Source organism: Rutidosis leptorrhynchoides, chromosome 5 (assembly GCF_046630445.1).
Source record: "Rutidosis leptorrhynchoides isolate AG116_Rl617_1_P2 chromosome 5, CSIRO_AGI_Rlap_v1, whole genome shotgun sequence".
Classification (NCBI taxonomy): Eukaryota; Viridiplantae; Streptophyta; class Magnoliopsida; order Asterales; family Asteraceae; genus Rutidosis; species Rutidosis leptorrhynchoides.
The window spans coordinates 41750656-41763255 of NC_092337.1; the positions used below are offsets into that span (position 1 = coordinate 41750656).

The 12600-nt window shown below is 30.0% G+C and overlaps 1 protein-coding gene across 1 annotated transcript; it reads right to left on the reverse strand.

Moving 5' to 3' along the window:
- Positions 1-472: 472 nt before the first annotated feature.
- LOC139848552 (patellin-5-like) lies at positions 473-1963 on the reverse strand. Its single transcript, XM_071838280.1, has 5 exons — positions 1829-1963; positions 1519-1616; positions 1285-1425; positions 614-720; positions 473-534 (listed from the first exon to the last, which is right to left on the reverse strand). Exons 1-4 carry the CDS (start codon positions 1961-1963, stop codon positions 687-689), a joined length of 408 nt encoding a protein of 135 aa, XP_071694381.1. The 3' UTR covers positions 473-534; positions 614-686.
- Between the last annotated feature and the right edge of the window lie 10637 nt (positions 1964-12600).

The window sequence follows — 12600 nt, forward strand, 5'->3', positions numbered from 1 at the left end:
TTTAAAGAAACTTTTTTTGAATGATATGTTATATAATCAACTTGTAGATAAAATAACATAATTCATGAAGTTCAATGAAATGAAAACAACAATATTTATCCGAATACTCGAAAGAACGACAATTAAAAACTGCAATCCAAAAGTCTTAAAATACAAAACATTAACAAACAAAATGAAAATCATCTTATACGAACAAAATGTAGCTGAACAGTGAGTACACACAGTCGTTACTTCCAAAAATCATCACAAATCCTATAAATTAAAGTACATAATATAAAAGACAAATACATATTATCATCAATAGGCATCACAGCATCACAAATCCTCATTCCATCAGACCAAGGCCAATTATAACAATCCCACTTTCCATCAACAGCGAAGAAAAGCCTCTGAATCCAAAAGCCAACAACTCTGACTTTTATATTTCATGTCAAAGAAAAAAAAATCAAAATTTACCTTTGAGATGAAGATTATCAATAATGATCTTATTGTAGAACATGATTCATAAATGATTAACTTCTCCAAATCTTCCCCCTAAAATATTTACCACAAACACAAACAATATTATAAAAGATTTATGAACATAATAAATGCATCATCAAATGAAGCACACCTTGAAAACTTTACTTGGAAGAACTCTAGTCAAGCTATCGAAAACCGATAAGCTTTAAGGACAAGAGAATGCATCATGTCAATACTTCCTGTATAAATCTCCACACCCTAATAACAAATCTCCAAGCTATCAAATGAAGCAAATCTTATATGGCCATGAATGCCTTAATCAAAGCTATCAACATGTGCTATTGGAGAAATACAGACTAACTGTTATTAAACAAAGAGTTTTCAACTTAGAATTTGACAATGTGGAGTCTGGTTTTATTCAAACCACAAAATGACCAAAAACCTTCGACAAACAAAATAGAAATACCACATATAGAAGATACTTTTTAAAAATCTACCTTTGATAAGCAAATCCCATGAGGACAAAAATCAAGTTTCCAGATACTTTTTGCAAGAAACTGAATTCTCCATCTAAGAAACTTGGTGCTTTTTTCGAAATCAACAATTAGATTCAAACTTAATTCTATCAAAAACATTTAGCAGAATCTTGATTAATGTCCTTTCGGCTCAAGTTTAATCTAATGATACAAGCCCCACTTGTAAAAGGTTAATACTTGGATCATAATCTTAAAATAATATAAGGTTGCCTTCCATTGTATCAGGCCGTACATGTAGTTGCAGTCATTATTCATCATAATTAATCAATTCTAAATAATGGTATACCTCATGAGCAGGAACTCGATGTAGTGTTTAGTTGCAGGCTTAATGATCTCTTCAGTAACCGAGTCACTCGATGTGAATTCTTGCTCTCCTTCACGGCTAAGCCCACCATATTGAACTGGAACAAACTCAGGTGCTATGTACCTAAAATTCACGAAAACAAATCAAATCATATTTGAAAAAAAAATACAACAATTAAAAATGATACACAAATTATAAACTAAAGTTGGTACTCACTTGAAAAGGATTTCGACAGTCTTTGAAGGTCCAGCAAACACATTCTTGATCTTAGTAATTCGAGTTAAAAAAGGAATAATTATCTTATAAAAAAGCAACTAAGAGAAATGACACGTTGATAAAGACCTAATAAACACATCCACATCACATAATCAGTTCACAAAAATATTTAATCAAACACCATATATGTATAAATAAACATAATCATATATAAAAAAAATAAGAACAATTCAATTCACAAAAACATTTAATCAAACACCTTGCATGCATAAACATAATCATATACCAAACAATAAGAACAATTTAATACCTGTTTAGCAATAAATTCAGGATAATTATCTTGAAACAACTGCAAAGCTTGATTTGTTGTCTGCCTCAATTCCCACTGAAACGGACCAGGTAAAATTTTTGAAATCAATAACTTGTACAATTGTACAAATTCCATGAGGACAAAAATCAAGTTTCCAGATACTTTTTGCAAGAAACTGAATTCTCCATCTAAGAAACTTGGTGCTTTTTTTCGAAATCAACTATTAGATTCAAACTTAAGCCAAATTTACAGCAAATAATAATGAAATTATAAGTAATACAATGCAAGATTAGCCATACCATATGGAAAAACACAAAAAACTTATACTATAAGAAATTGGATCTCGCTTCAAGTAGTATTACCTCGTCCCACAGGTAGAAGTAGGCTTCCTACAATTATTTTTTAATCTCAAGATCTCAACTTCCTTCTACAGGTAATCCATTGCTAAATCAAGAAAAGTGTAGTTATATACAAAGGCATCTTTTCAAAGGTAGTTACAATGCAAAAAGTGTAGTTACTATGCGATCTTGTGACAGAACTTCAACAAAAGTGTATTTATATACAAAGGCATCTTTTCAAATTACATAATTCCTCACCTTCAATGGTAGCTACAAAACCTATTATTGATCTTGTGAAAGATATAGCTAATGATAAAGTGATTTTCAAATAAAACCCAGATTAAAGATATACTTATATTCAGTAATTATTTAATATTCAATGAATTTACCTCAAATCACATCTTGAGACCAAATAATGTTTTTTCTTCTCAAAAACAAATTCAGCTCAGACCTTCAAATGGTTAATACAAAACCTAGAAATCAATAACCCACAAATCAGCATTCCAAGAGAACCATTCAAGATCTGAGAAATCGATTTCGAATACAAACAAAAAAAGTTAACTTGTATGCAAAACAAAAAAAAAACAAAAAAAAAACAAAAAAAAATAATTCAAAATCAACTATTAGATGCAAACTTAAGCCAAAACTTACAGCAATTAATAATGAAATTATAAGTAAAACAGTGAAAAAGTAGCCATACTGGACGATCGCTTCAAATCCATATGGACGAATACGTCATTCATCGATTTCATTGCGAGGTATTTGACCTCTATATGATACGTTTTACAAACATTGCATTCTTTTGAAAAGACACACCATAAATGAATATTTAAATCCAAGGTTTTCAACATCTGATGATTTCTACATATAGACAATCACCGTAAATAATAGTTTACACTAATACTTCCGTTGACAATGCAGTCAAAAATAGATACATGGTGATGATTTTGTGAATGCAACGTTTACTCGAATAAATCATGTATGACTCCATGCACATAGCTTGTATAACATATAAGCAAACAGCGGAAGACTTATAGGGAACCTGAGAATAAACATGCTAACAAGTGTCAACACAAAGGTTGGTGAGTTCATAGTTTTAATGTTTCGCATAATCTGTATATAAAGGTGGATCACAAGATTTCAGTTGTTTCATCCAGAAACGTTTATCAAAATATTCTATGAAATTGAGCACCCTGGGTACTAAACTTTAACGTATATATAATAAGTACCCCTGTTTTAACATACATGCAACCAACATGTACAATACACGCAAACCAACGTGTACTAAACTCAAATAGCATACGTCTGTTTTATAGTTCAGGCTAGAGTTTCTATACCTGGAACAGACGGGGATGTCAAGCCCTATGGATCCATATACAACTACTAGCGCCCACAAGTTCTTATAACTGGCAGTTACTAGTTACCAAAGCTAAGGAATTTTCGATTCAAACTCGGTGTAGAATTTAGTATGTACTTGTATCCATTTCATTTAAAATAAAATTCATGTATTCTCAGCCCAAAATATAGATTGCAAAAGCAATTAAAAAGGGAGCAAATGAAACTCACCTTAGCAGCACATAAAGTTGTTCACTGAAATGTGACCGAAACTCGGAATACCAAATAATCGTAGATCTCAACCTAGAGAACATATGTTGGTCAATAAATGTCTAATAAGCTAGGTCTGGTCATAGTATATCACAATCCTAATGCTCGAGATCGACATACAAAGGTTTATCAAAAGTCATTTCAAAAAGTCAATTTGACTCAATACTATAGTTGAATGATCATGGCAATCGAAACATTTTAACATTTCACATAGTTTCTCAATTCTGGTAAAAATAAACTATAGTTTTTTTATAAGGCTTTAAAATATGATAAAACAATCAATTTTGACAATTGTTCAACAAATCAAGACGTGCCTTATATAAGGATTCATTTACTCGGCTAGTAGTATTCAAAATTCACTTTATCAATCTCATAAACATGTTGATTAATTGCAGATTCAAAAGCAATTTCAATTACTGTCAATCATAATTCAGTTGATCATATCTTTTAATTCGTTCATCGAAATTACGCGATTTCTAAATGAAAAGTTATTGATTTTTCGCCAGCTTTCCAAAAACATGCATATCATATACCCCTTATCAGTAATATATGTATTTAATTCGTGATTTATCATAAACTGTTTAACGACGAAATTTAACATACAAGCATGCATAAATATATATACTCGAGCACTAGACATGGATACACAATTAATATATAAAAGATAAGATATAAATGCTTACGTATCAATAGTGTGATTCAATATTGTAGGAAAGTATGTAGACACAACGGAGATGACAAATGAAAGGTTTGACTTGCGAACAATACTCATGAACATTACCCATAACCTCCATAGCTACAACCCATAGTTTCCTTAGCTCTATCCTGCTCGCAAAACCCATTTTGAAATAACTCGCTCATGACCTCGTCATAGTATTTTATGTATAATACTACTAATAATAATAATACCCCTAACTATAAGATTAATAATAATATTAATCTTAATTATAATAATAATATAAATAATAATATAAATATAAATATCAGAGAGAGGGAGATGTATCGTATATGTGTGTGTAAATTGAACCAAACTCGACGCGTTTTATAGACTTTTGCTGAATCCATGTGCCATGCGATCGCATAGCTTGGTAGAGGGATTCCCACGTGATCGCATGGGGTCCTTTTTCCAGCTCACATGATTTTTGTTATTTTCCTCGTCGACATAATATTAAATTAATATAATATATATAATTTAAATTAATTAATTATATATTATATTATATTCTCGTGCGTAATTAACTTGTAATCTTGGTTCCGATGTCTTGTACGTTTACGTTCGACTTATGTCCCGCTTTCGGTTTCTCGAACGCATTTTCGTACGCTTAGAAAACTAGTACTTTTCGTTACGCGACGTCTACCTTTATCAAAAATTAAACTTAATCAGTGATAAACTATGTCACTCGAAGTGTAGCTTTAATCAATTAAGTGTTTTGGTTATTTGCTTCTATAACTCATCGTCTCGTAGTATATACATATACATATATACATTTTCATTTTGAAATAGCGTTTTACTGTAGCAAAGTTACTGCAGCAAAGTTTTTTTACTGTAGCAAAGTTACTGTAGCAAAGTTTTTTTAATGTAGCAAATAGTGATTTTCGAAAACACTGTAGCTTTTCGGGTACTGTAGCAATTCGAAAATACTGTAGCAAATTAGTGTTTTACTGGTTCATCTTAAACGTTTTAGTTAACTTATCTAAATATCAATCGAATCAATAATCGAATGTTACTATCATTTACTAAATAACTTGAAATTATATATATATATATATATATATATATATATATATATATATATATATATATATATATATATATATATGCACATTAAGTTATATATATATTGTTCGTGAATCTTCGAGAACAGTCAAAGAATAATTGACTACATGAATATAGTTCCAAAACTTTCGTGACTCAACATTACAGACTTTGCTTATCGTGTCGAAAACATTAAATCATTTAAAGATAAAGTTTAAATTTGGTCAAAAATTTCCGGGTTGTCACACATACCTTAGGCCAAAATACAAAAAACTTTTTGTTGGTATGATTGCAACTTCTTCAAGAATCTTCTTGTTTGTGTGGAAATCAAGTGTCAATTTTTGAGTAGTAACACTCGATGGCGACTCTAGAGGATTTTTTTTTGCGGTTTTGGTACGAACGCAACCCATAGTTGTTCACGGCGAAGATGCAGTGGTGGCGGCGACTGAATTCTATTTGCGCAGAGGATGAAAAGGGGCTAGGGTTAAGGTATAGATCTTCTAAGAACGATATACAATTTTAAATTTTGAATTATCGATTGAAGAGAAAATATTTAGAAAGAAAAATGAAGGCGTGATTTTATTTACACAGGAACCTGTGAAAGAGACTATGGAGCAGCGGAAGTGGTGGACCTGTGGTGGTAGTGGTGGTTTTTTGATTGAGAGGTTTTTGATTTGGGAGATTTTTAGAGAGAAAGGAATTTGAAAGTTAATGGGAGAAGAATGAACTGGTTAAAGCAGGCGAGCGTGATTCAATTGTGCAGGGATGAAAGCTGGAGGCCGTATTTCTTGACTGTATCCAATGCTTTTACTCGTGATGTTTTTTAATTATTATAAATCTTTAATTTAATTATTTTAATTACTTAATTAAAACTAATGATGTAAGCATTAAGTCATTACAAAGTGCCAAGTGTCCTTATATATTTATTAAGCTATGGTTATAATAATAAAGTGAAGTCATTAAAGTGGGCTTTTCATAGCATGTAATATATATATTTTTTTTGAAGCGACCCGTTCAAATCCATAAGGACGAATACAGTAACAAATACAGTAACATGTGGTTACATTGTGAGGTATTTGACCTCTATATGATACATTTTACCAACATTGCATTCATTTTTAAAGATAGACTTTCATTACATTGAAAGTTGAAAGGCATGCATACCATTTCATAATATCCAAACTATAAATGACCTAATCTGTCATTTACTTAATAATAATCTTTATTGAACTCAACGACTTGAATGCAACATCTTTTGAAATATGCCATGAGTGACTCTAAGTAATATCTTTAAAATAAGCAAATGCACAGTGAAAGATTTCTTTCAAACCTGAGAATAAACATGCTTTCAAGTGTCAACCAAAAGGTTGGTGAGTTCATTAGTTTATCGTAATCAATCATTTCCATAATTTTAATAGACCACAAGATTTTCATTTCCATTTCTCATAAATATACATCTCATATTAGGCATTTCGCAAACTGCACAGAGATAAAAATCATTCATATGGATGGAACACCTGGTAATAGACCTTAACAAGATGCATATAGAATATCCCCATCATTCCGGGATAACTTCGGACATGATAATTTCGAAGTACTAATGTATCCGCGACATGGATTGTGGTATCATAGCGGTGGTCTTAGCGAATCAGGTCTTGCATTAGTGTGTCTAACTGATAGTTGTTTAGATGCATTAGTGATTCTGGACTTCGACCGTGTCTGCATGTCAAAAGTTTTGCTTATCATTTTTGTCAGAAATTGCCTGTTTATTATTCTTAGTCTAGACACATCTTATTGCATTGATTGCATGAATAGTGTATAGACAAAATCCATATCTTAGCGTATCTGCTAAATCATATCATAGCGTATCTTTTACTGTAAACTTTGTCTGACATATTTCGTAAATTCCTCCGTAATCTACGAAATCTTTTGCTATATATATATATATATATATATATATATATATATATATATATATATATATATATATATATATATATATATATATATATATATATATATATATATATATATATATTCTATGTAATTAGAATACCATCCGATAGCCAGAAAATCATCTCATATCGAAAAAAATCCTTTATTCAATCGTACGAAATGGAATTCGTCATCAGTTCAAGTCCTTCGGATTCCGAAACGGAATCCCAATCAAGCTCCGAAAGCAGTGTGACCAGAATGGATCAACCAATCAGCCATCATCTATTCTGGATGAATTGGGGATGGGTTCGTAGCCTCCTCAATCATTAGAGACAAGAAGAAGGTGATCCCTTCCATCCACCACATTGCCCTCTTGGCGAAGAACCTGAAGCACTTACCGGCGAACCTGTCCGAAACACTATTTTTATAACGACCCGTCCTAATCCATCTGGACGAATACATTACATTTGGTTACATCGCGAGGCATTTGACCTCTATATGATACATTTTACAAACATTGCATTCGTTTTTAAAAGACATACTTTCATCACATCGAAAGTTGACGGCATGCATACCATTTCATAATATATCCAACTATAAATGACTTAATAATATTCTTGATGAACTCAACGACTCGAATGCAACGTCTTTTGAAATATGTCATGAATGACTCCAAGTAATATCTTTAAAATGAGCAAATGCATAGCGGAAAATTTCTTTCATACCTGAGAATAAACATGCTTTCAAGTGTCAACCAAAAGGTTGGTGAGTTTACTAGTTTATCATAATCAATCATTTCCATAATTTTAATAGACCACAAGATTTCATATTTCCATTTCTCATAAACATCATGCATAAAAATCATTCATATGGATTGAACACCTGGTAACCGACATTAACAAGATACATATAGAATATCCCCATCATTCCGGGACACCCATCGGAAATGATAAACTCGAAGTACTAAAGCATTCCAAATTCCAGAATGGGGGTTGTTAGTTCCCGTAGATCTACCTTTAGGATTCGCATCAATTAGGGGTGCACTAATTCTCAAAATTAGTGATGTTCCCTAATTCTTAGATTACCAGGCTAAAAGGGGCATATTCGGCTTCGATCCATTCAACCATATAATGTAGTTTCGATTACTTGTGTCTATTTCGTAAAACATTTAAAAAGCGCATGTATTCTCAGTCCCAAAAATATATATTGCAAAAGCTTTTAAAAAGGGAGTAATGAAACTCACCATACTGTATTTTGTAGTAAAAATACATATGACGACATTGAACAAGTGTAGGGTTGACCTCGGATTCACGAACCTATATCATTTTTTTTATATTAACACACATAATTGTAATCGAACAAATTTATATATATATATATATATAAGTTCATTTGTTATATCATTTTTACATAAATAACTTATATGTTTTATATATTCATTTCATATATTTTAAATAAATAAAATATTAATATATTTAAGTTATGGGCATTAAATATATTTTTATATAAAGATAATTTATTTGTTAAATTAATAATTGTAATAATACTAGACTAAGGATAATAATAATAATGATAGTAATAATGGTAATAATAAAGATGTTAATTTTTAAAATGATAATTTTAATAATAACTTTAATAGAAATAATAATTTTACTAAAAATGCTTCTTTTATTAATAATATAGTTGTAGTGATAATAATAATGATACTAGTAGTAATAATAATAATAATAATAATAATAATAATAATAATAATAATAATAATAATAATAATAATAATAATAATAATAATAATAATAATAATAATATAGTTGTAAAAATAATAATTTTTAATAATAACAACACTAATAAGGATAACAATAATGTTATTAATAATAGTAATACTTATAATAATAATACTAATGATAATAAAGATAATAATGCTTAATACTTAACAATAATAATAATAATAATAATAATAATAATAATAATAATAATAATAATAATAATAATAATATTCATAATTGTAACCATAATTATAATAATAATAATAATAATAATAATAATAATAATAAATGATACTTAATACTTGTAGTAGTAATAATAATAATAATAATAATAATAATAATAATAATAATAATAATAATAATAATAATAATAATAATAATAATAATAATAATAATAATAATAATAATAATAATAATAATAGAATAGAATAGAATAGAATAGCTACCTCAAGGAAAAGCTTCCAAAAAGAAAATAAAGTGCCTCCGCCCGGGCTCGAACCCTTGACCTCCCGCTTAACCCAAAACACTCTTAACCACTGCTCCATTTCATTTTTCTTATCTATATCACGATCTTAATTTATTTAATCTTGTAACTCATAACTATTAAAGTCCATTAAAGGTCAAATCAGTGGCCCGATATACAATCGTAACAGATCACGGCTCAAGTAAATAAATTCGACCTATATTAAAAGATAGGAACACGGTGGCCCAATTCACAAGTAACTTAGTGGGTTTAGATTTGCTAATAGAGATTTTTGAGTGGCTGTGGATTTGGAAACAGAAACAATCTTGAAAGAAAAAAAAATACCTATCATCCCAGTAACTTTCTTTATGGTATGACATCATATGATTATTATCATCATCATACTCATCGTGATGATCATCATGATCATCATTAACACATCGTTCCACAGACCCGTCTTCCTCATCGTCAACATCATTATAAATATCACCTTGGTCATGTCTTCACCATCATCATAATGCATCGTCATCATGTAACTTCACAGCATCATCATCATGTTATTATGATTTTCATCATCATAAACTCATCATCGATTATCATATTATCATCATCATCATCTCCATCGCCATATCATTATTGTCATGATCACATCATCTTCTTCATCATTCTAACACCATCGTGATCATCATCGTATAATCACTATAGGAGGTCGAAGGAGCAACAGTACCCGTAGCCTGCCGGCGTTCACTGTTCATTTTCTTCCTCGATTGTTTCCTTCGCTATAGCCTCGTCTCAATCTTCTTTTTCATTCGTTCACAGTTTCATAAATATAAACAAGAACAATTAAGTGGCAGTATTAACAGTAATATGGATGAGTTGTCGAATTATTGAAGAAATGAAAACATATAAGGTAGCTTTAGTTTAGTTGTAGACTATAGAGTGGTGATACGATTTCATGATGAAGAAAGGTGAAGAAGGTGGTAGTTAGGGTGGTTCGATGGGTTGAAGGTGGTGACGGATTTCATAAAAAAAATGATGGTGGTTCATTGGTTTGCGAAGAGAAAAAGAGAAAGATCACGAATTAGAGAGAGAGGGAAAAGATGGAGGTGAGAGAAGGATGGTGATTGGTTATACATGGTGATGGCCGATGGTGGTTCTAGGGTGACCGGTGGTTCATGGTGATAACGGTGGTGGAAGTAGTCGGCGGTGTGTTTGCCGAAGATGGTGGCGAGGTTGGTGGTGGTTATCGGTGATAGATGTCATGTAATATATGTATGTGTAGCATATGTAAATGTGTGTGTGTGTGTATATATATATATATATATATATATATATATATATATATATATATAAGTTGTGTTGTGAGCATCGGATTATAGCAAGAACAATATGATCAAATTTTTTTTTGGGTTGTAGTATTAGAGAAAGAAACACAAGAATGCAAGTGGGGATTATTATCTAACATGTACCACATATATAATGATAATGATAAAGTAAAATAATTAATATAATAATAATTAGCAAACACGTTTAAAATCCTTAGCAGTCATCAATAATTCAATCTAAAGTTTAATTAGGGGTATTATTTCGTACTCCGTTGTAATTTAGTGGCGTATAAAAGTCTTAGGAAAAATCCCAAATTTTTAGATTAACTATATTTATTTATTTTGGTCATTATGGTATAAAATTCAGTCATTAATTATTAAATAAAAATTACATTAATTAATCACTCCCAACCCTAAGTAAAATGTAGTTATTGTTAAAATTTATCAAATAACTTCTAAATATATTATTAATAAGCCTATAATTTATAAAACTTATTTTGGGATTACCGTTTATCTTAAAATCACATAAGTTCCTTTTTAACTCGTTTGTTATTGATCGAATGACATTTGAGCGTTACCATCGTTTACTAAATAACTTCGAAATCACAAAATATATATTTAATATTCTTTCTTTATATATATAGATATGTTTTAAATAATGATTATTATATTTTGATTTTTATTTTGTATAATTAACTTTAATAATAACAATATATATTTCTAATTATATTTCAAATTATTATTATATATTCATATATTTAAAATATATATGTATTTAATTACAAATAGTGGTTCGTGAATCGTCGTGAGCAGACGGAGTTTAATGAATGTAAGAAAACAGTTCAAAAATTTTGAGATTCAACATTACAGACTTTGCTTATCGTGTCGAAATCAAATAAGATTAAGTTTAAATTTGGTCGGAAATTTCTGGGTCATCACAGTACCTACCCGTTAAAGATATTTCGTCCCGAAATTTGAATGAGGTCGTCATGGTTAATGATAAGAATGTTTTCATGACGAATATGAATTGATAAAATAAAATTTTATCACTGTTGTGTAGTATAGGTAAGATAATTCGATTATTCGAAGAGTACGAGTGAAGCTATCACAAAAGATTGAGATCAAGATTTAACTTTTGACATAGTCTTGGTTGAATTCCGGAATTCAAGGGATTTAAAGAAAATCTTCGAAATCTAAAAGATTTGATTCTTCGGCGAATAAGGAAATTAAGATCTCTATAATTAAATACGATGATCTGCCTCGATTACTCTGTCTGATATTTTCATTATAATTTAAACTCTTCTGTTCCATTATTCTCACCATTTTTATACTTTCTTTCTTAGTTCATACATCCAAAAGATTGTAAAAATGCTTAATCCAGTTCTAATCCTTGATATTTTCCTAATTATCATTTCTGTCATCCTTCTTTTCAATCTTCCACCAGAAAAATCTGTTTACTCCTACTATTACCTTGGGGTGATACTATTCTTAATTCTACCGTGTCTTTATATTGTTATTCGTATTAATATCCACGGCTTGTAATCTCCGTGTTGTTATTGTGATTTATAGTTTCTCTTATATTTTAGA

Coding starts and splice junctions, on each gene's coding strand:
- LOC139848552 (XM_071838280.1), bottom strand. CDS start 1,963: ATGGAATTTGTACAATTGTACAAGTTATTGATTTCAAAAATTTTACCT. Junction 1,426..1,518: donor ACTGTCGAAATCCTTTTCAA/GTGAGTACCAAC, acceptor CGTGAATTTTAG/GTACATAGCACCTGAGTTTG. Junction 721..1,284: donor ATCGAGTTCCTGCTCATGAG/GTATACCATTAT, acceptor ATTTGTTATTAG/GGTGTGGAGATTTATACAGG.